This window comes from Kwoniella dejecticola, chromosome 3 (genome assembly GCF_000512565.2).
Source record: "Kwoniella dejecticola CBS 10117 chromosome 3, complete sequence".
Taxonomy (NCBI): Eukaryota; Fungi; Basidiomycota; class Tremellomycetes; order Tremellales; family Cryptococcaceae; genus Kwoniella; species Kwoniella dejecticola.
Window position 1 is genome coordinate 1,774,695 of NC_089303.1, and position 22,816 is coordinate 1,797,510.

Consider the following 22,816-nt stretch of genomic DNA (forward strand, 5'->3'; position numbering starts at 1 on the left):
ATTATCCGAACAACGTCGTTGAAACGGCCTTCTGCACGATTTAAAATGGCTTGTGCGGCGTCGTTACAGATTCATCCCGCCTTGCTTTGCTGACGTTTCAGAACGAACACCGAATGCATAATCCAATACTAGCGTCAATCTTACCACTATGCAGATCGAACATTCCTCGTCAGTAGGATGTCTGACAAATATGAAACGCGAAACAAGATGCTACAGCAAAAGTATACAACATGCTGAGGCGTTTCGATGACAGCCACACGATGTCATGATTCTCATGTTCTTGACATTCGTCATCGTAGTTGACCATGAAGCATGGGACCTTCGAGCCGACGCACTTAGTCTTAAGATGAGTGATCATCGTGGCATCCAGAGCTCGTGAGTAGCCAGCCAGCCATTCCAACGCTTGAGTCTATGTTTGTCTAGCCAACAGACGTTCTGGACTCGCTCTCCGCTGCGGCATGAGGGCTCTTTCCTTGACCTGGGCCTTCGAATACGACAGCAGAAACGACAAACCCGAAAACATCAGTCTCATGACTGTGATCCGCCGTGCCGAATTTGCTCGCCCCTGCTAATGGCCAACATGGCTCAGTGAGTAAACGCTCAATGCGGTCTGATATCGAGAAATGAACAGAGTAGCCACACACGGCGGCAGTCCCAAAATCAGGCCGGTCGACGGGTTCCTAGCCCTAGACTCGCATCTCTAAAACATTGTCCAGACTCCGTCCTCGAACAACGCATCCAAGTAAAGCGAAGGCCCACATCTCAAAGCTTTCCGCTTGGGCTCTGACTCGACTATCAATCAAGGGATCGTAATACAGTATCGATTGTCCGTTTTCGAGGGTACAGCCCATTCCGAGCCTCGAGCCTCGAGCTCATAACAGTTCATATTAGCTTCGATAGCCTCATTTGTTCGGTGCGCAGTTCGATCACAAAAGCGGTACACACCGCTATAACTACTTCAACAGCAAGATCCCCTCTCACTCCTAGTCCTAATTAAGCTAATTTCTTAGCTTGGGGGCTAAAGTGTTCCGTTCCGGGGTTACACTTAAAAATGCACTAATTCGCGCGCAGTTCGAGGTTTACGCTGGTGTCGGAAAAGCTGTCGTCTTTTAGCGTAGAAAATTCCGCGCATTTACAGTTGGAATACCCAGGGCAACAGATTCATTGACGAGATCAAGATCAGGACTGACCAAGGCACGCTCGGAGTCCGGATTTCCCGAAATGGACTTGACCCAGATTAGCAGATCCCTCAGAAATTCTGCTTTTGACTGTCTGAGAGTCTCGGCTTGATTGATCAGCGGAGGCACAGGACTCTGCTGTAACATGAGGGAACAGATGGCTTTGTCATTTCAGGATAAGGAGTCTGAGAACGAGTCTGGAACTTGATGATGCCGAGGCATTCAAGTCCTTACGATCATGATATCGACCTTGGATGATGATACGAAAAGGAGCCTGAAGTATGCCCAAAAGACGACAGGTACGAGTACAAAACAAAGTTTCAACACACAAACTCGCCAGATCTGATTCGATGATGAGCGGCGGCACCTCACATGGCATATGAGCATTGTTAAAACGCCGTGGCGTACGGCGAACGACGGCGGTGACTAATTCGGATATTGGTTACTCATAAAAAGGTACGACCGAGAGTCAATGAAGGTACGAAGTTCTTATCGCTTGCGGATCGTGGCGTTCACTATGTCATGCCGATCAGATGAATGATCTCTCAATTCAAAAGCATGCAACAACAAGGTTCGAAAAATATTGAGGAGATGTCGGACTGCTTCAGTTATCGCGATCGAGCTTTGTGCGACGCAAGTTATTCGCTGCTACCGGTCAAGCTGGCACTAAAACGTTCCTTGGCTTTTCAAAGTGGAGGCCATGCATGAAACTTCGACCTCAATGACGACTTCAGTGCCTATCGCAAAGCTTAAGTTGGCTTGACGCGTAATTCACTGACCAACCGGGTTCTTCCAAGCGACTATCCACGTCTCGAGTGAAGCGTATCGAGAGATTGCAGGTCGTTGTGCGTTAGATCTCTCAATGCCGATGCCTCATACTCGACGTCATTGTCAACGACAACAAAATGCCGGTTCTGCAGGCCGGTCCCCATTAATGACTCACGCAGATCACGATCGGATACCGACAGAGACAGGTGTTCCTGGACGCTGTGGGGCAACTGAATCTCCTCGAGTCGACGGAACAAGCAATGACAAGGACAACGAAAATGAGCAGCGTAGCCCCAATATGGTCCAACCCGATATGCCCACCACGCCCACTGACAAAGCCAAGAAAAACTGGTGTCCAGGTTGTCGACTTGCTACACCAACAGAGATAGATCGGTGGGGCATCAAAGCTTATCGAGCGTACCCTGAAGATCCCAAAGCAACTTACGGGAACGGGACAACGTATAAGAAGTTCACGGAAGGGTTGAAGCGAAGGCATGGTGTGGCTGTCAAAGAGGGTAAGACGTGGTATAAGCAAGTTGACCTATCTCTTTCGCCATAATATTATATCATATTATGTCAAGATACTCCCACATCAGCATTCTTGCTAATGGCTGGAATCCTGCATCCGCAGACATAGGAAATGGTGTAACGATTATCCATGCCAGGATCAGATACGTTACTGCGAAACGACCAAAAGATGGTATTATACGACCCTCTGCGTCCAACATGACGCCTCCGGTAGGAACAGTCTTACCTGCGTACCATTTCATTTTGGTGTCGATCCAGAAGAGAAGACTAGGGAGTTCGGGCAAGCGCAGGTGTATGATCGGTACCGGATGTATGATCTGCATCATTTCACGGAGAAAGGCAAGAAAAGGATATTTGATTCGACCGATTCATTGCAGACTGCTCAGGAGCACAAGCAGGAGAGCAAACGTCAATTGAGAAGACGACAGGACGAATCGCTTGAGCTTGAAAATTCGATAACTAGTCTTCAAAGGGCGGATAGAAGGCCAGCGGTACTTGTAGATCGCCTGAGACCGAAGACTGCGCAAGAACTGGCCGCTGCTTCTCGCTCTTACGTCCGTTCTCGCACGAAGTACACCAGCAAGGTCACAGTGCACAAGCAGACTTCGCAGCCTATAGCCGTACTTTCGTCACCTGCAAGGAAATCACCTACCGAAGTCACTTCCACTGCAGAGCCGGTTGACGAGGCAGCAATGAATCAGATCGATCTCGGACCTGGTCGACCAAAGGAGGGATCTGCGGGTTTGTTAAGGTTGATAGACATGTATACGGACGAGCAATCTCGGAGGAAGCAATTGGAGAGCGAATTGGAGAACGCAAAACACCAGCTTAAATTGGAGAAAGAGAAGAACCGGAATCTGGTTCATGAGGTGAAAAGACAAATCCGTGGATTAGAGCAGACTGTCAGAAATTTCCGATGAAATCACAGTATACTTCGGTCGAGCGAACGCGGTATGGTTACGCTTGGACCTGTCCCACAATTTCCCAAAGGACCCCGTTACACGTCGACCCCTGCTATCCCAGGGATCAGGCAAGATCAATTTCCTTCTCTTCTCGTTATGCAATCTCGTCCTTCATATCAAACGTCAGTATCACCTTGCGCGTCACGATAATTACAGTAATATCCGACCGCCATGCCTCAGACTCGCACACTCCCCGTATGTGCAGTCTCACGCCTCGGTGAAGACTCGGAGGAGACACATCATGACCATACGGACGAACTCTCGCACAGTGACGATGATCTCTCATCAAACCTTTCGGACCCCCCTTACGAACCTGTAACCCAGCATAAAAAGTCGAGGGAAAAGAAGAAGCGAGCGAGAACGCGACATCCCCATCCTACAGAGCACGTCTTCCCCCCACCGGCAAACGATAAGGAGAGGAGTCGATTCGCGATTGGTAACGGGTGTCAAGACTGTCGAGATGCTACAGAGGATGAGATTGCTCAGTGGGGTATTATATCTTATCAGACCTACGAAGGCGATCCGAAAGCCAGGTCCGAAGGATATGATATATTCACAGCAGCTCTGTCGAACAGGCAAAAGAGCGCGATCGAAAATCAGAGTACTTGGTATTTGTAGGCAGAACTTCCTCCCTCAAAGTCATTACAGCGTATATCAAGACAGTATTTTCGCTGATATTCGGATCGTATAATTTAGCCATCCTGATTTTTGCGAAGGCTATCCATGTCAGGGAAGGATAAGATATTGCGAGAAGTTGAAACGTTGGACCTTCGGTCAAAGATGCGTCAAACATTACGCCAAAGGCAATTTTTATTGTTGTCCACCTTTCATCCTCGGCGTCAATCCTGCTCATCCCTCGGAAACGCATGAGCTGAGCAAGCGTTATCCGTCCCTTGATGGACCTAGAGACAGCCAAAAGTCAGCTAGCCCATCAAGCACAAACGTCCCTATCACCCGATCAACTAGCGCAAAGAAGAGGAAGGCCGAAAGCCAGGACTCACCTTCAAGCGAATCATACCCATCATCCAGCGCCCCAAAACCTGCGAACACGGGATCACAAAGCGGTCCTCATACGGGAGAGCCCGCTCAGGCGACAGCTGGACCTGAGGAGAATCAGCCCGACTTAGCCAACATACACACTCCCGCCTCAATCGCCGACCAAACGATTTCAACTTCGAACGGACACTCTAATTTGCCGCTATTGCATTCGACGCACGGCGTGTCTTCGAATAAAGGCATATGTGTGGACCCGGATACAGACGACGAAGAAGAGCTGATCCGGGTGAGAAGGGAGAGGGACGATGCTCGATCGAGACAGAGTGTGTGGGAAACCAAATACGACAAGGAAAGGAAGGACAAGAAAACCCTACAAGAGGCATTGAGTGTTCTGCAGAAAGAATACCAACAGGTGCAAACAGGCCTCGAGATGGAGCAAGACAGGATCACGCAAGAGAGGGCCGAGATGAAAGTGACGTCCCAAGAAATGCAGAAAGAGAATGAGTTGATGAGAAATCGCTTGGATGAGGTCCTGGCTGAGAACGAGGTGCTCAAGGGGGAAGTTGAGGCGTTGAAGCGCAAATGGGACCAGATGAAAGCTCTGTGGACATAAATGGGATGTTGTAACGGGCCAGGGAGTCAAGTACTTTCTGAGTCGAAGCTGGGACAGATAGTTCTCTGGACGATGGAATCTGACTGGAGGTCGAAAACAGCTGCACCATTGCAGCAATAATGAATGGAGGGGAAGGAAAGAGTATTTGCATATCCGTAGCCATCCTATGAATCTGCACACAAACACGCATATATATGTATATCACTGTGCGCTTTGCCTTGTTACGACATTGGTATGCTGGCTACTATCGTGGTGTGAAGGCGATACCAGATATACCAGATTATATGCGCACGGTCGATGATGACGTAGAAATAAATGCAGGAAGCAGGAACGAAATCAGGAATCAGGGCCGAAGAGAGGAGAAGGGAGGAAGCGCCACTCTCTGAAATTCAGTTACTGGTTATTCGGCATTAAAATGCGGAATATTATAATTCCGCTTAGCTGATGGGATAGATGCATGCATGCATACTAACTACTCTATTACTGAAAGCTTGTCATTTTCATCATCCAAGATGAACTCGACTAATCTCAACAGACAACAATTATCATCACACACGCATCATATCCATCATCACCAACAGCATCGGTGCATCTTCATAACATCCTGGCGGAGGTGGCTGAGAAGAGTACTATACAACAGTCGTCAAAAAAGCCAATAATTCGTACAGACCACCGACACATACCCCACTCCTCCCGTGACGTGTTCCCTCCCTCCCTTGATCGACGGGCGGGGATGAACATATAACAGTAGCCACCTCAACCTTTCGGATCCCTCATCAAGTCTCCTCATACGAGTGATCAACGCTCATGTCAATCCCTCCTCCCGGGCTGGGAGGCGGGGTCAATAGAACCGGTCCACCCCCGGGATTCGGCGGTGGAAATGTCGGAGTAACGCATTCACCGGCCAGCGATGCAAGCGGTACCTTGTCAAATCCAGGTGTGTCTGGCGGCAATGTCGGAGGCTCCCAAGGAGGAAGGAGAGATGGCCAAGGTGGTCCAGCGGTAATCATCAGAGCACAAATCGTATTTCTCTTGACTACTTTCACTGAGGACAACTTCGATAAAATGTCCAACGAGATCCGAACAGTAAGCTATGAGTTTTCTCGTATATGGATTGCGCTGATACGCTTGAATCTTAAGCTCGCTTCGTCCAATGGACCGGAGATGTATCATCACTTTCTTCGAAGGGCAATAGCGGTTGCCAACCCGGTTCTCCAGATTCTCATTCAACATTCTCAACAATACAAGGATGACCCCGCTGCCCCTCCCCCACAATTGCCTACAACAGGTCAAGCAGCTCTCGTTTGGCGACTGTTGGTGACGGAAGCAGTAAGAGCAGCACGAGATGTGCAGTTGGCGCCCCATTTCTCGTTCATCATGTTATCTCCCGCACAATCGACACCTTTACCTTTGCCATCTCTGCGATTATTCAACTTGCCCCCAACTTTGATGTTCTCACTCTCAGCATACACGCTTGCATCGCCTCATGTATTCCCACCATCGCACGCATCGTTCGCAGTCTTCCACGCCATACTTGCGCAAACCTTTCAGCCGACGATGGAACTGTTACGATCTCCCAATGTTCCATTCTGGAATATGAACACAATCCCGGGGAGGGAACCCTACACAGATGATTTGACTCTACAAGAAGCTAGAACATTGATACTAGCCTTGTTTCCCAGATCACAGTCGTCACCTGGAGGGAATCCTACGTCAAGACCAGCAACGCCTACAAATCCTACCTCACCGCACGCATCCCCTCTCAATTCCATGCAACGGCAAAACCTTCTTGGATCGCTCACTGTCAAATTCTCTTCTCCTGCCATCATACTTCAAACACTATCAGCATTATCACCTGGTGGTCCACCGCGATCGCCCGGTACCGTGCCCCTAGAGGATGTATTATTCGAATTAGGTGACAATCTCACACAAGATGAGGGTACTGTGGAGGCGGTTGTTGGGAGATGGTGGGGACCATATCTGCTTGAAGGTGTGTCAGATGAGGAACAACGCAAGCAGGTCACGGAAGAGGCATGTCATGTTGTTCATGGGCTGTGTGAGGGGTTAAGTTTAGGTCGCTCGGTCGATTTACACGGTGTTATAAAGGGAATGTCTGGAGTCGTGAGTAAACCGCACCCAAAACAACACAGGACGCTGAAGTGCTTTGTAGCCATCCATTTCATGGCCTGACGTCGTGCGATCATTCGACTCGCCGCACACGATAGCTGCCTATCAAACATCCATTCCCCTGTTAATCTGCTTGATATACGTACCACCTCAAGCTCCAATTCCTCCTCTTGCTGGCTTACTGCCTGCTTCATTAGATGCCCCAACCTGGGACAACATCTCATCACTCCTTTCAGTCCTCTCCCTTTTGACCAATTTACCTCCCGACGCGATGCCAATATTCACCATGCCTACTGCTCCCTCACCCCAATCTTACGCACGCATAGTCGATCCCCCAACATCGGATACTCAATGGAGCAAAGCAGCCCGACAACAGGCTAACGATCTTCAAGGTGCGGGAATTTGGAATACATTAGGCTTAATTCAAGTGCTAGTCAATGCATGTGGTTTGGCAGAGACCGATCACCCTTCAGAACGAGAAAGAGAGGAAAGGGCTGAGATTGGCAGAAGAGCCACCGAGATGCTGGAGGCTGCTGCCAAGTTAGCACCAGAATTAGTACTGCTCGCTTTGGAGAAGCTACCTGTAAGTCAAGAGATCGTTGATCGAGCTTACGAGAAACAGAAACCGCTTCCGCCGTCTGTGGCCAACATGCATACCAGACTCTTAGCCGTATATCTCTCTACGGCCGCAAATGCAATGACATCCTCGGCGCTGGTTTTCCATCAGATGTGGCAAGCTAGCCCCGAAGGCTTGCTATCTGTCTTACTAGAGTTCTACGGCGAGGACGAGAACAATCTTGGGCGAATCGTGGAAATCGCTATGGAGCTTAAGGTGAGTTTGATGTACTCATTCTACGCCTCCGGTGCTGTTGCTGAGATATCTAATAGGTCCTTGACAAATTGCTGGCCTCTGAAAACCTGCATCTCACCTTGGACGTAGCTGCTCTCGCCTCGAACAAGGATCTGCTGAACCTCGAGGAATGGCTCGCGGACGGCATTGAGGTCAAAGGAGAAGAGTTCTTAGAAGCGATCTTTGACTTCGTGGAACACAAAATACGTCTGGAAATCGACCATCAGCATGCTCCTGAGTCAGCTCCCCCTCTTCTTTACACCCTCGGTACCAACGTGTATTCTATCTTCATCCGGGTCGTTCGAAACGCTTCCAACCTCTCACGAGGGGATGTTGCACGATTTAAGCATTTGCGGACCGATATCCTCATCCTGAACCCTCGTCTTCTCAACCTGAGACCCGGTAGCAAAGCTGAACAAGGGTTTTCCGAAGCCAAATTCCCCAAGGAGATAGTCGAGAAGGTCGACGAAATGTATCAGCAAATGTACAGTGGACAGCTCAAGTTAGATGATGTAATCGAGGAGCTCAAACGATGTCAGAAGTCGGACGATCCATTGGATCAAGATGCCTTCGCCCACGCTCTTCACTCGCTCTTCGACGAGTACAGGTTCGTCAAAGCCTACCCACCGAAGGAGCTTACCATGACGGGCCTTTTGTTCGGTGCAATCATCGACTATCGGCTGGTCAAAGATACATCAGCATTCGTCGCGACAAGATATGTTCTTGACGCCTGCAAGACACCGCCTCATGAAGCCCTTTACCAATTCGGTATCAATGCCTTGAGCATATTGCGAAACTCTTTGGTCGACTTCCCTGGTTTATGTCGATCCCTGTTGGAGATCCCCGCACTTCACGAATCTCATCCAGTCTTGATCAACGATATCCACCAAGCTTTGCAAGAAAGAGAAGAGCTAGATATGCAGGGCGGTGTCAAACTGGCTTTCCCAGCGCTCAAGCTGCCAATCTTGATCGAGGAAGGTGACGACGAGTTCAGAGAACCAGAACCCAAGAAGAAGGATGCCTTCATGTTCATCATCAATCAAATCGCACCAAGCAACTACGAACAGAAGGCCCAAGATCTCACTGCGCTGTTCGAGAATCAGTATTCCAGATGGTTCGCTCACTACTTTATTGACGTTCGAGTCAGTCTCGAGATGAATCGACACGACATCTACATGCAGATACTCGAAGCACTCCATTCGCCTGTATTCGAGAAACACGTGCTTTGGGAAACCTATCGAAAAGCCAGAGATCTGCTTAATTCGGAAGCTACCATGAATTCCGCGTCTGAGAGGACCACACTCAAGACAGTCGCTAGCTGGCTAGGAAAGATCACCTTGGCTCGAAACAAGCCCATCAAGCTGAGGGAATTATCGGTCAAGGACATATTGATCCAAGGATATGACACCAAGCGACTCATCGTCGCAATCCCTTTCGTGTGCAACCTTATCACATCCTGCAAAGACTCTGTAGTTTTCCACACGCCTAATCCCTGGCTCACGGCTATACTTCGACTTCTCGCCGAATTCTACCATTTCGCAGAACTTCGTTTGAACCTCAAATTCGAAATTGAAGTCTTGTTCAGTAAACTCGGGGTCGAATTGGAGTCCATCGACCCCTCCGACCAGCTTCGATTGCATGTACCTCCTCCACCACCACAGGAGGAAATGCCCAACCGACTTGATCTGGAGTTGCAACGAGCCACTAGCGAGATCATGAATGGCGGTCAACGGTTCTCTGAGCTGCCAGGCAACGAAGCTTATGCAAGGATGCAACAGCTCCAAACCGAAGCTGCCGCACAAGCCGCTCAGGATGCCATGACAAGACGAGTAGACGAGCTTATCGCTCAATTGCCTCAATATCTCGTTTTCAACCAAGATTACCCAATCTTCACGGCTCCCACCCTCAAGCGAATCGTCCACCACTCTATCGATCGGGCTATCAGGGAGATCATCGGTCCAGTCATCGAGAGATCAGTCACCATCGCTGGTATCTCGTCTCGAGATCTTATACAAAAGGACTTCGGTATGGAAGGTGATGCGGTCAAGATGCGATCGGCTGCTCATATGATGGTGCAGAATCTTGCTGGAAGTTTGGCCTTGGTCACCTGCAAGGAGCCCCTTAGGACCAGTATGATCGGCAACATTAAGCAGATGTTAGAACAAAATGGATACACCGACGACTCTATGCCCGATGCGATGATTGCCGGAGTCGTCAACCAGAACTTGGACGTTGCCTGTTCGGTGCTCAAAAAAGCGGCAATGGAGAAAGCTGCTAAGGATATCGATGTCAATCTGGCGCCTCAATATGCCGCTAGAAAGGCTCACCAGAATCTACGATCTCAAGCTCCGTTCTGGGACGGGGCTTCCTTTGGCTTCGCTCTTTCGCACAACGCTCTTCCCGATCCACTCAAATTGCGACCCGGTGGTCTGACCGCTCAACAATTCAGGGTATACGAAGACTTTGGCGAACCAAGCCGAATGATCTCTCAGCCTACCCCACCTACCAATGGAGATTACCTTGTACCTCAGTACAGAGATCTCAACCTGAACGATGGTCTCGTACCTTCCGATATCAAGCGTGGACCATCTCCGAGAGTGTTCAACCAAAACATCATCGAGGGTCCAGAATCCGTCGCTTCGCCACAAGCTATCCCACCGCAAACCAGCGTCGACAGATTCCATGAAATCGCTTCTGAGATTGAGAAACTTTTGTCTCAGACTCCTATCACTAACATATCTGCTCTCCCAGCCGAACACGAGATCAGAGCTCTGATCAGGAACATTGTCATCATCGCCAACCAATCGGTACATAGAGACTCCACCACCCTCACTATTGCTCAAAAGGTCGTTCAACTCCTGTACAGATCCACTGTGCAGCTTGCTCGAGAAGTCTATGTATACCTACTTCAACAGCTTTGTGATTTGTCGCCCAAGGTTAGCAGAGAGGTCAAGCAATGGTTGGTGTACGCTGAAGATCCGGTAAGTGCCCATCATGTCATATCTCATTTGTAAATTAGCTGATCAGTCGATCGCTTTCTTCTCTGATGCGCGTACACGCGAACAGCGAAAGTTCAACGTTCCCGTGACCGTCACGCTCATCCGAGCCCAATCAATCAGCGTCCACGAGTTGGATGCTGCTTTGGCGCAACTTGTCGTCCGATCATACGCACCAAAGGTCATCGACTTTATCGCTCAACTCATCAGGGAATGCTCGATCTCTGAAAACGCCTTCATCCCACGAAATGGCTTCGCCAACAGTTTGGCTGCTCTTCTCAAAGCTCAAGAAATTGGTCGAGTTACTCCTCTTGCGGACGGCCTTTTCGAAGAACTCCGAGGTGGCACTCTCAAGTCTCCTGCCATCCCCACTCCGGACGCGAAACCTGGGATTGACGGAAAGCTACAGGAAAGGTTGTCTCACTACTTCCTGGAGTGGGTTCGAGTATTCAGCACAAGCAAGAACGCCGAAGTCGCCTTTGTGCCCTACATCACGTATCTCCAAAAGGAAGGTATCCTCAATGGAGAAGACGTCTCTTCAGCATTCTACAGAACGGCTATCAACACGGCCGTCGACCTCGACACTGCCAAGCTCCAACAAGGCCTTTTCTACGGTACTGATGCTTTAGCCAAATTGATCGTCCTCATCGTCAAGAACTACGGAGATAAGAGCGGAACAAGCAGTGTGTCTAGGACGGTATACTATTACAACAAGATCATCACCATCATGTCGTACTCACTTGTTCAGAAGCAGCTTGAAATGGGAGACGCGTTCAACCAAAGACCATGGGCAAGATTCTTTACTAGCATGCTGAGTGAGCTGCAATCGATCGAGTATAACCTACCGGAAACATATCTCGGATGTCTGAAGCACTTCGCGAACAATCTCGGCATCACTCAGCCAACATACGCACCTAGATTCGCTTTTGGTTGGATATCCATCGTCTCTCACCGATTGTTCATGCCCAAGTTGCTCGCTACCGCCAGGGATGACGGATGGCCTGAGTATCACAGATGCGTCATGTGGTTGTTACGATTCCTTTCGCCATTCCTGTCAGCCGGTGATCAGATGTCGCCATCATCAAGATCAATTTTCAAGGCTACCATCAAGCTGCTCGTGATCTTGATGCACGACTTCCCTGAATTCTTGGTCGAATTCTACCATACACTCTCGACGGCAATCCCACCCCATTGTGTCCAAATGCGAAACATAATCTTGGCCGCTTTCCCCTCGTCCGAAGCTCCGCTTCCGGACCCATACAAGAGATTGGAACTCCTTGTGGCTGACATGCAAAGATTCCCGGTCGTCCGATCCGATTACATTGGCGCTCTCACAGATGGGAACCTCAAATCCGGTATAGATCAATTCGTCAGAAACGGTGTGCCAGCTTTACCTTCTATCGTCAACGAGTTGAAGAATAGAATCGCCGTGAAAGCACTCATCAACGGAACTTCTTCGGTAGAGGGTGCCGCTTCAAACATCACTTGGAACCATACCCTCCTGCACGCCGCAGTATTCTACCTGGGCACTACCGCTGTGGCGAGACGAGCACAACAGACTGGACATGTAGATTTCGATTCGAAAGCTCCCGAAGTTGCAGTCTTGAATGGCCTCGTACACGCCTTAGACGCTGAGGGTGAGTCAATTTCACCGTAGTGAAATATCCTGCAGATTATACTGACATTCTCACTCTGTTCACAGGCCAATACTACATGCTCAGCGTCGTTGCTGATCAACTACGATACCCCTCGGCCCATACATCCTTCTTCATTCACTTCATCTTGTTCCTCTTTGGTACTTCCTCAAGACCCGTCGAAGGTCAACCACCTTCAGCTGTACCTGAACGAATCGCGAGGATTCTCCTTGAACGAACGCTCGTACAAAGACCTCACCCTTGGGGATTGCTGGTTGCGTTCATCGAGTTGCTCGACAATGAAGCCTATGGTTTCTGGAAGCAGCCCTTCGTACGAGCTGAAGAGGAGGTATACAGGTTGTTCGGCCAGGTCAGAGGTAGTGTTGTCGCCAGAAGAGAGTTGCAAGCGTAGACGATGAGGGGTCAAACAACTTCATGTAGGTTTTCCGCGCTCCCGCTCCTCGTTGACATCAAGAACAATAAAATCTGATCCAGGCGATATTAATCTTTTAGCTACGAACACTGTCACCCGCTTGTGCATAATAATTATTATACCCGGTTCTCGCCTCTTCTCAAGTCCGCTTGTCATTCGAGTTTGAGGGTACATCACCAAAAGTCAAGATTGAAAAAATTGTCTGTCACATTAGCAGAACCCATCAACGCACTATATACATCAAGAAGAGTATCCTCAAGAAGCAATGAAACATTCCTTTGCATTCACTCTATGTCTACATCAGTTCTTCCAATATACCTAAAACGACCGTCATGGCGATATGATAAGAAAGGGAGAATCGAGGAATTGTACTAATATCTCAAACAATGTCATCCCGCTCAATTAATTAGCTTATATATTCTTGTTCTTTTCTTTTTCTTTCTTTCTTTCAGGGATTTCACTTTTCATTTGATATTGATATTAAATATACAATGTGGAAGAAGAACTATATGACGAGGACAACACCAGTCGTTAGTCTTTGTTTTTTTCTCCAATCTTTCCCTTCTTACCTTCTACATTTCAGCTTTCAGTTTTCAACCTTCATTATTCATGATTTAGACAGATGAAAGAGATGGTGCGATATGACTCATATTGTAGGTGTACGAATACGAGTAGGAGTAAGAGAGTCAGTCAGTCGAGAGACAGATGAAAGTGATAATGCATTATTAGATATGTAAATTATTCGAAAGGTGCTGGCAACTTGCCAATGCTAGTTTGTTATTTTGCCACCCTGCTAAATACTGACTTGGATTTGATCCCGTTATTCACCTTTGCGTTGTGACTTATTTGATTGACCTGAAGCATCTTTTCTCCTCTTCTTCTTGACATCTCATTGCTTATACTCACACTTGTCAGCAAGGTCTTCAAGACCGCCATCTCCGACTCGGTCATTCGCCCAGTGAAGACAAGTCAAGATGTCCGAACGTAAGGTATTGAATGTAAGTCTGACACTTCCTTGCCCCTCCATCTCCGCCTATCAAGTCTACAGTTTTAGCAGGATGTCTCGCTGACCAATGATGCTTGCCTCTGTCTTTGTCTCTCTGGCTCATCATGTTAACAGAAATAGTAAGCTTCCGCCCGACATCATGCTCTGTCAGAATAGGGGATTGAGTTGGGGCTGACAAATATCGTCTCGCAGCTTCCCCCCGGATTTCGATCCGTCCAAAATCAAGCGTCGGAAGATGCCCAAGGACCCTCAACAGGTGATCAGGTTGATGGCTCCCTTCTCGATGCGATGTAATAGGTGCGGTGAATATGTCTGTGAGTATTGCCATTCCCATCACGCATCTCGTCAAGGTGTTCCCGCTGCGCGCTGCAAATAGCTAATACTGACTTGATTTGTCTTGTCTTTGACTTGTCTTCTAATAGATAAGGGCAAGAAGTTCAATGCTCGGAAAGAAACTGCACAGGGGGAAGAGTATTATGGGATCAAGATATTCAGGTTCTACATCGTGAGTTTGCCCTCTTTGCTCCGTTTATTTTAGTTTTACTTGATTTGATCAATTTTCTGTGTGTGAGCGGCAAAGCTAACAGAAAAGCAATTATGCTCCAAATCTCACGTAGAAATGCCCTATGTGTTCATCCGAAATAACCTTCAAGACCGACCCGAAGAACGCAGATTACACCTGCGAACATGGTGCGACTCGGAATTTCGAGAACTGGTCGGAGACAGATAAAAAGGCGACCCACTTGCCTGGTGCAGAAGAAGACGACGAATACGACTCTGACGGGAATCCGCTGGAAAGTAAGATTGAGAAAGACGCGATGGCGGATCTGGAGAGATCTCAGGAACAGTCGAAGAGGGAGATGGAGGCCATGGATGAATTGGCTGATTTGAGGTAAGTTCCATGCTGTAGAGATTCTTCCCACTCTGGCTCTGACCTCACCATACCTCTACCAGAACGAGAATGATTAGCTGACTGATCATCGTTGATTCGGTTTCGTGCAGACAACGAAATGCAAGATTGGAATTGTCCAATATATCGTCCGACCCCAATGCGATGTTAGCTGCGTTACATGCTGAAAAGGTATCTGCAGCAGAGGAGGCTCGACGTCAAGCGGAGGAAGAGGAGGATGACGCCCTGGTCAAACAATATTTCTCGAAGATACCGGCTTCTGGAGCTGGACCATCAACTTCAACATCGTCGAACGGAGCTAAGATGAAAACTAAGCCCAAATCCCCTGATGAAGATGGCGGTTCGAGTGACAAGGAGGATGAAGCAGACGAAGAAGAAGATATTGCTTTGCCTGCAGCTCTGACCATCAAGCGAGGTCCGGCCGTCGCCTCAAATGCTGGGAAAGGTGCAGCCGAACCTTCGGTAGCTAGTATATTGGCTGCGAAAGGGAAAATGCTGGATGGACAGACGAATGGGAGTAATGGGAACAACGCTGCGCCGGCGCAAGCGAAGAGGAAGAGGGAAGGAATGCAGAAATTATTAGGAATCAAGAAGAAGGCAAAGGCATAGGGAGTGACAAGGGTTTCGATATTTCTCATTGTTTCGATATGCGTTAGTCAAATGGATCACATTACATGTATCTTGTGTTGTATGTTATCTACATCGATTTCCGCAGACGAGACGACTCGTTTGCAACGGACGACCTCCAGTTGAAGCAAGGTGCGTTTCATGCTCGCTGCTCCGTTCAGGTTCGCTCCCTGCCGGTTCTTTTAATACAATTAATACAATCATGACGGTCCTCGAGAAATGGACGGACTTCGTGAAAGCAGCGATGAGTCAGTGGGGTTTAAGGTGGTCTCATTAGCTACATAAGGGGAGGAGTACGCAGTCGATGTACACCCGAATCAAATGCGTACACTTTTTGTGTCACGACTGTTAGTAGATCACATGTATCGAAGCGATGAACCTGTGTTTCGTTTGCTTTGACATATGCATGATACTATGTACTAAGTACTCTGGAGTTTCTGTTTGCCTATTTACAACATATCGCATCGTACTTTCCAATACTGGAGATCGTGATTCACTTGATGGCAATGTTGGATAATGTACATCTGATAGCCTGTTGGGGCTGAATGTCAAACTTGATTTGAACGATTTGCCCACGGAAAGGTCCGGCCGTGAGAATAGCGCCTAGGACTTGAACTTCGTATCCAGTACACTCCTTATGTTATTCCTAAAATCCCTTAATTCTCTCAACTCTTCTCGATGACTCTCTTCCGCCCGATTTTTCTCCATCCTGAGCCTTTCATTCTCTTCTTTCAGCCGACGCATCTCTTCATGTGCCCGAGTCACATCCAAATTGAGCTGAGTGAGTCTCGTCTTCTCTTCGTTACGCTCATTTCTCACTCTGTTGATCTCATCGAGCTCCTTCTTGAATGCTACAACTCTCTTCTCCAGGCCCCTCCTATTTCGTTCAGCCTCCATTCTCCGTTCTCGTTCGACCGCTAAGTCATCTTGGACTTGCAACAAGTGTACCGTGGTAGCATCTAACTCCCCCTTGGTCTGTGTGTACATGCCTTTCCACATGGCTGCCGTCTCCTCTTCATCATCATCGTCGTTATCATCCTCCTCGTCCTCCGTCATTGGAGTGAGCGATGCTGAGCTCAACCTCTCTGGTAATTCAGGTTCCCCTTCTTCTTCTCTGGGTGATAGCGCCCCATCGAATCCGGTCGAAGGGGTCAAAAGCGTCTTCTCCGGTGGAATCTCGGAGACATTTGCATTCGCAGGAGCAGGAGTCTCATCTTTGTCTTTTCGCCAAAAATTGATACGTATCGTAGTCTTATTATCTGTGGCGTCAGCCGTGTCCTTACCGATGGCAGCAGACGTGATCTCGTTGTGATGTGTGGTCCGCGGCAGCACTTCGCGTTCTCGTGAGACAGGAGGGGAGACATCGGTCCTGATTTTCTTGAAGGTATTCATCGGTTCTTGAGCTCGTCCGCGTATATCCGACTCAGCAGGTCGTTTTTGTGGGGCACTACCCGTGGTAACGGCATTTTGAGTATGAGGGCGGGTGTGAGTGTGAGGGTGAGGGTGAGTGATGTTATTGGGAGACGGCAGGAGCCGGGGCTTTGTTTGCTCTTGAGTCTGAGTCTGAGTCTGCGTCTGAGTCTGAGGGGATGAAACAGGTTTTGAGATTGCAGGCCCAGGTCCAGATGCAGATGCGGATGTGGATACCGACCCTTCCGTTGTTACAGCTGGCGCTGATGAGCTGTTAGGGGGGATGCCATCGTTGTATGGGACGCATCGTTCCCTGGAACGCATCGCGTAATGCTTCACGCATCGTTCTTTGTAGAAGCACCGGTTGATGTAAGGGCAGTATAGCACATCGGCCCGACACGGATAACCATCGCAATAATCGTTGTGGCTGTGACAAATAACGAATGAAGGAGTGCAAAGTCAGTCATTTAAGCCAGGGCGGGAAATCAGGGACATATCCTATGTCCGGAGGATTTTGTGTTCGAAGTCCGGAAGCACGGAGATAACTCGTGTCAAATGATGCGCGCTTTCAAGGCGTGTTTTTTGGAAAGGAATTCCCACACGCTCACGCAGAGTATGACAAGCAGAACTCACTGATACCACATTGCACCGGGTCTGACTTGATCAGTCTGGAATCGGGTTTTCATAGAGTCCATAGCCCGTATCTTGCTTGGAGTCTCGTTGCCGTATGTTGATTTGGCGATGTATGAAGATACAGGTTTACCGATGAATCCGCACTGACGTCGTTCTTCCGCTGTTGCGATTCGCCTGCAATTACCGGTACATTTGTGCACGTCAGCGGTGGACTTTCCCGATCCAGATGCTGACGCTGGCGCTGAGGGTTGTTGAGCTGTGGGCTCGATCTTCGGCTGTATCTTCTCTTGGGATTGTGGTTGCGGTCGCTGTTGCTGCTGCTGTGGAGATCGTTGCTGCTGAGCTTGTTGCTGCTGCTGTTGTTGTTGCTGTGGATTTCGTTGTTGCTGTTGCTGTTGTTGTTGTTGCTGCTGCTGCTGCTGTTGCTGCGGTTGCGGTCGTGGTAATTGAGCTTGAGGGTGATAGGGTTGAAAGCGAGGAATCAAATGAGTGTCCAGCTTGGCTGACGGTGAGGAGTTTGCACCAGGGTGATTCTTGGCTAGCATCGCTTGAAAGAAGGACAGTACGGCTTGTGGATCTTTCGGTCTATTAGTTGAAGTGAGAGCAGAGGAAGAAGTATCGACCACGATCCGCTCGGAAGAGCTGGATTGAGTCGTGCTTGTATTGTTCGATGACCCGTTACTAGCTACCCGTTCGACAGATACGTTCTCGGAAGGAGACATCGCAGAATCGATTGATCATTCAAAAAACAGATAAAATGCTCAGCGAAAGCGAAATGGATAGCTAAGGTAAGACAGATGTAGAAGGATGCGAAGATGCAAGGGCAGGGGGAAGCATGCTTTACACACATGATATGGAAGATGCATTTCATACCCCGGAGACATGGAGGAATGTACGTACTATACTATATGCATGCACAAGGAACCCCGCTTTGCCTTGCTTTGCCTTGCTTTGCCTTTTGCCTTTTGCCTCGCGTTTGCCTGAACCCCGCGCGGCCTTTCAGAATTCGTGCCCGGTCCGTGCGGATGTCATCTGACACGCACCTCCCTTACTTTTGAGTCCTTTGGATCGTCCTTGCATCAACCTTTCTCGATTTGACCCTGAGTACTCCCCGAACCCACTTGGCGGCCCCCGAACGCTCATCAGAGCTCGTGATCAGCTCATTTCTGCGAAAAAGGGGTTAAACAGTCGAGCCGGAAAAGTCCGCTTCCGATAATCGGCGCTTACTCATTTCTGTTGCATTTCCAGATCTGTAAAACTGCAATTCTTCCTCTCGTAAGGGCTTTACGAGTTTAAGCTTCCTCGATCTTTACAACCGGTAGCGGGACTCTCGGCTTACATTCTGCCGAATACTAAGATCTGAACATCTGGACTGCTAACACACTTCGATTGGAGCCGTGTTCACGGCACCCATCAACACACGATACTGCATACCTGAGGACCTTGGAACAGCAAAGGCAGACTCAGCATCAGCACTATGACGAATCGAACGAGGCACTTTGGCGTGCTCGGATATCACATATCAATATCGAGCGAAGGGTCCTTTCTTGCAACTCTGCAAATCTGTATCAATCCATCACAAAGGATATCCTTCAACCTTTAATCTCCTGATGATCATCTCTAGATATGCGTCTCAAATCGGGATCGCTCCACCCATATTCTGCTCATAGGGTAAGCGGTGTTCTATGTAGGCGTATCAGTCGTCACTGACATTATGACAGAGGGGATTGAAGGTTTATTGATGTTTCCCTGACTACTGACCAAACTGATCGTTCTGAAAAATTCCAAAGTCAAGTCAAGTCAAGAGACCAATAAACGCATACAATATCAATGGCGAGAATGAACATCAAGGCTCCAACACTGGTTTGTGTAGTCTTCAACTTATTCCGCTTGACTGCGTTGGTCATCTTGTGCTGGGCTCTAGCGGCGCAATTCATAGCTATTGGAGAGTAAGTTCGATTTGCCCTTCATCCCTGTCCACGACGACAATCTGCGTCGGAACCGCTCATCGACTGAGCTCTGGGTTGTTGGGCTACATCAGTGATATGTCAGAATATTCGAAGGCTTCCTCCTCTTCATCAAACAATATCATAAACTCAAATTCGAGTGTTCTTGCTGTCACGACCAACCCCGTAATATCCTTGGCAACCTCGTCAACGAGTAGAAATCCATATGCGGCTCCGACAGCACGATCGGCTTCTACCACTACTGTGGAACCCATAGTCGAGCGCAGCGTGATCACCGTACCGACAAGAAGAGATACTCATTCACCCTTAGAAAAGGGAACACACCTGTCCAAGAGGGCCGAAGAAGACACAGAGGAGATTGGAGAAGCTAATTTTGGATTATCGTCTGTGCCGAGACATGGCGGAGGTGTAGTGTGAGTGCATAACGAATGCCCTTGACAGCCCGACAAGACATTATAAGCTCATAGAACATGAGTGTATAGGTTCACGGTGCTTTCGAGGTTGATCATGGGTATGTGGTTTCCTGTGTTCAAGCCGGTTGAGCTGTGTCATCTCTAAAATTCCACGCTGATGCGTTGTGAGATAGTCGCGACGCTCTCGGTGCTTCTCATCGGTCAGCTCGGTTGGCCTGAGATGTTCCTCCATGATCATATACCGTGGCTTGGCCCGCAGAGGACTCCAATATGGCTTGGATTGGTCCAAAGTATGTAAGTCGAGCTGACCTCTTTAGTGAAAACAAGCCTTTCGAGCACTGAGTACTACTGATACTGTTCTCCTCTAGTGTGGCTGTAGAAAGTCTACGAGTATAGTAAGTAGACATATGCCGCAGATCCCCACTCAGCTTCATACGGAGTAAAGACTGAACACATGCTGCTTCAGCGCGAAGATTACCGTACTCGTCCCTTCCTACGCTTTATTAGTCATCGGCCTGCTCAATCTCAGTATAAGCACCGTCCTCATCTACCTAGGTCGGAAATTACCTAAACAACCTCCTGCGCCTCTATACTTCAATCATGCAGTCCGGGTGTTGTACTTCTTACCTCCTCCCAAGTGCTACAATCCGATCCTCAAGCGAGACGTCTTGCCTGAGGCTACGCACGGAGACGAACCTGAAGCTCATCCTCATGGAGACCTGCCGCCCTCAAACTCAAAGTCTATCGGTCTTGATTCGGATGACGACGACGATTTATCTATCCGTTCAGAAGTTCTCCTTCCGATACATTCTAGACATAGTAAGAAGACACTCGACAACCCTGTCGATCGAAATGTGGATGGTAATCCAAAATCGGGCTCAGAATTGAACCCCAAAGCGAAGCCGAAATTGGACTTGAACCCCTTCGCTTCGAAGGAGGACTACAAAGACGTGAGCAAAGGTGGATATCCCACTTTTACTGGAACTCCAGCAGGCCTGGTCGACCCTTCTCGACAAGTTCCGACGGGGTTCATCGAACGTACGAGAGACGGAAGGAAAATCGAATTTATCAATTCGAATCCGAATGAGCCCGATTCGATGACTGGTCAAGGCCAATCAGTTTCGACTGATCAAGGAGGAAAAACGAGGGGCATACCTGCAAACACACAGACACGAGATGAACTACCCCCAAGGGGTCAAAGTAAGAGTAAGAAACGAGCTATGACTGCTGAAGTACCCAAGCACTTGTTCCAGACCGACAACTCCTCAAATCGACCGGGTGGGAATATGGGGAGGGAGAGAGCGGATAGTGTAGATACGATCACTCCGATCAGGGGTAAAACTATCAATGGTCCGGTCACCCCGGGTACCATGGGGAAGGTTGATAAAGACAGACATGGGGATAGAGATGGATCGGGTTTGAGTAGGAAGCCAACATTCTCAACAATGACCTTTGGACCTACCGTCAGATCACCCGTCTCAGCACCAGAATCAGAGGCGAAACGAGATTCTGTAGGTATTGCTTTGAAGGATATACTACTGGAATCTGAATCAAAGAGGAAGAGTGGAATAGACGCTCGGCTTCACGAAGGGAGACAGAGACAAAGACATGGACAGAGGCAGTCCACCAGTTCCTTCGCCAGTGCCACTAGAGAGATGGGACCTCGATTCCCATTTCCTCCTTCGAGGCAGACATCCCTGCGAAGATCCACCAAGGCTCCTCTTTCCACGAAAGAAGAGAGGGACGAAATGACAGAAGAGGACAATGGTGTCGAAGTGAGGACCGAAAAAACTTTCGAGAAAGACGTTTTCGTCGAAATGGACTCATCGGACACGAAAGCACGGATGAAAGCGCCCGATGCTGCCGAGCACGAGGCGCAGATCAGCGAGACGCGTGAAAGTAAAGGTCCAAGACCACCTTTCAGAGCTGGATCGAAGAGGTCTCAGAACCCTCGATCTACGGAAGAACAGCAACACAGCCATAGACGATCAAAGAGGGATAGTACATACATTCAGCCTGAATCGCTGAGTCTGGATACGAATGCTTGTGATTCTAAGGCACACTCGCTTGATTCCGACGACGATCCATACGAGTCTCATATCGGGCTCCGGATCAACGCCAAATCTCCTAGAACGCCAAAGGTTATCACCCTCTTGAGAGGCCCAAAAAGTCCGAAGAGTCCGAAAAGTCCCAAAGTACCTCTCCCCCGCCCTCAACCACGTCGACGATCCTCCTCGTCTTCTTCTTCTGCTTCTCCTAAATATCGATCTTCCATAGCTTCCAAGATAGTCTCTCCAAAACAGACGCGAAAAAGAGCCGCCACTTTATCGTCACCGTCATCGTTGACATCTGCTTCTCTACCATCTGCCCCATCTTCAAGTCTAAGTAGATCTATTTCGGCCAAGTCGGCGAGAGGAGCGCGTACGGCTAGAGGAGTGAGGTTCAATCTTTCCCCAACGAGAGAGAATGACGTTGAGGATGAGCAGGAAGATGAAGATGGTGGAAATGATGATAGTACTCATAAGAAGTCTGAAACCCCAGACTCGGGGGAAGAGGGTAGATTATTCAGAGATAGTCAAGCTTCCGTCTCGCGGAGACGAGCACGAAGTAAGACGTTGTCAATGGGCGATGAGAGGGATAAGAAAGGTGGATCGATGGTTTTGGGTGGTACTGTAATTACTTGAGTGGGGGAAAAGAGGATATGTAACTATGTAATTTCGATTTTCGTCAGATTCAATTTGCACAAGACACCACACGGCACAAGA

At 48.7% G+C, this 22,816-nt stretch overlaps 6 protein-coding genes across 6 annotated transcripts; 5 read left to right on the forward strand and 1 right to left on the reverse strand.

The window, feature by feature from the left end:
• Positions 1-2,244: 2,244 nt before the first annotated feature.
• I303_103029 (uncharacterized protein) lies at positions 2,245-3,394 on the forward strand (the record flags this gene model as incomplete). The annotated part of the gene is made up of 3 exons (XM_018406375.1): positions 2,245-2,461; positions 2,578-2,646; positions 2,733-3,394. The coding sequence occupies 3 exons, from the start codon at positions 2,245-2,247 to the stop codon at positions 3,392-3,394; spliced, it is 948 nt and encodes a 315-aa protein (XP_018264869.1).
• A 213-nt stretch (positions 3,395-3,607) lies between these two features.
• On the forward strand, positions 3,608-5,045 carry I303_103030 (uncharacterized protein; the record flags this gene model as incomplete). Its single annotated transcript, XM_018406376.1, has 2 exons — positions 3,608-4,050; positions 4,133-5,045. 2 exons carry the CDS (start codon positions 3,608-3,610, stop codon positions 5,043-5,045), a joined length of 1,356 nt encoding a protein of 451 aa, XP_018264870.1.
• An 807-nt stretch (positions 5,046-5,852) lies between these two features.
• I303_103031 (uncharacterized protein) lies at positions 5,853-13,064 on the forward strand (the record flags this gene model as incomplete). Its single annotated transcript, XM_065968680.1, has 6 exons — positions 5,853-6,131; positions 6,186-7,166; positions 7,216-8,004; positions 8,061-11,003; positions 11,089-12,655; positions 12,721-13,064. The coding sequence occupies 6 exons, from the start codon at positions 5,853-5,855 to the stop codon at positions 13,062-13,064; spliced, it is 6,903 nt and encodes a 2,300-aa protein (XP_065824752.1).
• A 1,262-nt stretch (positions 13,065-14,326) lies between these two features.
• Positions 14,327-15,610, forward strand: I303_103032 (uncharacterized protein; the record flags this gene model as incomplete). Its single annotated transcript, XM_018406378.1, has 4 exons — positions 14,327-14,405; positions 14,514-14,596; positions 14,709-14,983; positions 15,094-15,610. The coding sequence occupies 4 exons, from the start codon at positions 14,327-14,329 to the stop codon at positions 15,608-15,610; spliced, it is 954 nt and encodes a 317-aa protein (XP_018264872.1).
• Positions 15,611-16,231: 621 nt separating this feature from the next.
• On the reverse strand, positions 16,232-18,393 carry I303_103033 (uncharacterized protein; the record flags this gene model as incomplete). Its single annotated transcript, XM_018406379.1, has 2 exons — positions 16,232-17,465; positions 17,672-18,393. The coding sequence occupies 2 exons, from the start codon at positions 18,391-18,393 to the stop codon at positions 16,232-16,234; spliced, it is 1,956 nt and encodes a 651-aa protein (XP_018264873.1).
• A 1,117-nt stretch (positions 18,394-19,510) lies between these two features.
• I303_103034 (uncharacterized protein) lies at positions 19,511-22,735 on the forward strand (the record flags this gene model as incomplete). Its single annotated transcript, XM_018406380.2, has 6 exons — positions 19,511-19,620; positions 19,713-20,051; positions 20,121-20,149; positions 20,225-20,345; positions 20,420-20,446; positions 20,518-22,735. 6 exons carry the CDS (start codon positions 19,511-19,513, stop codon positions 22,733-22,735), a joined length of 2,844 nt encoding a protein of 947 aa, XP_018264874.2.
• Positions 22,736-22,816: the final 81 nt, after the last annotated feature.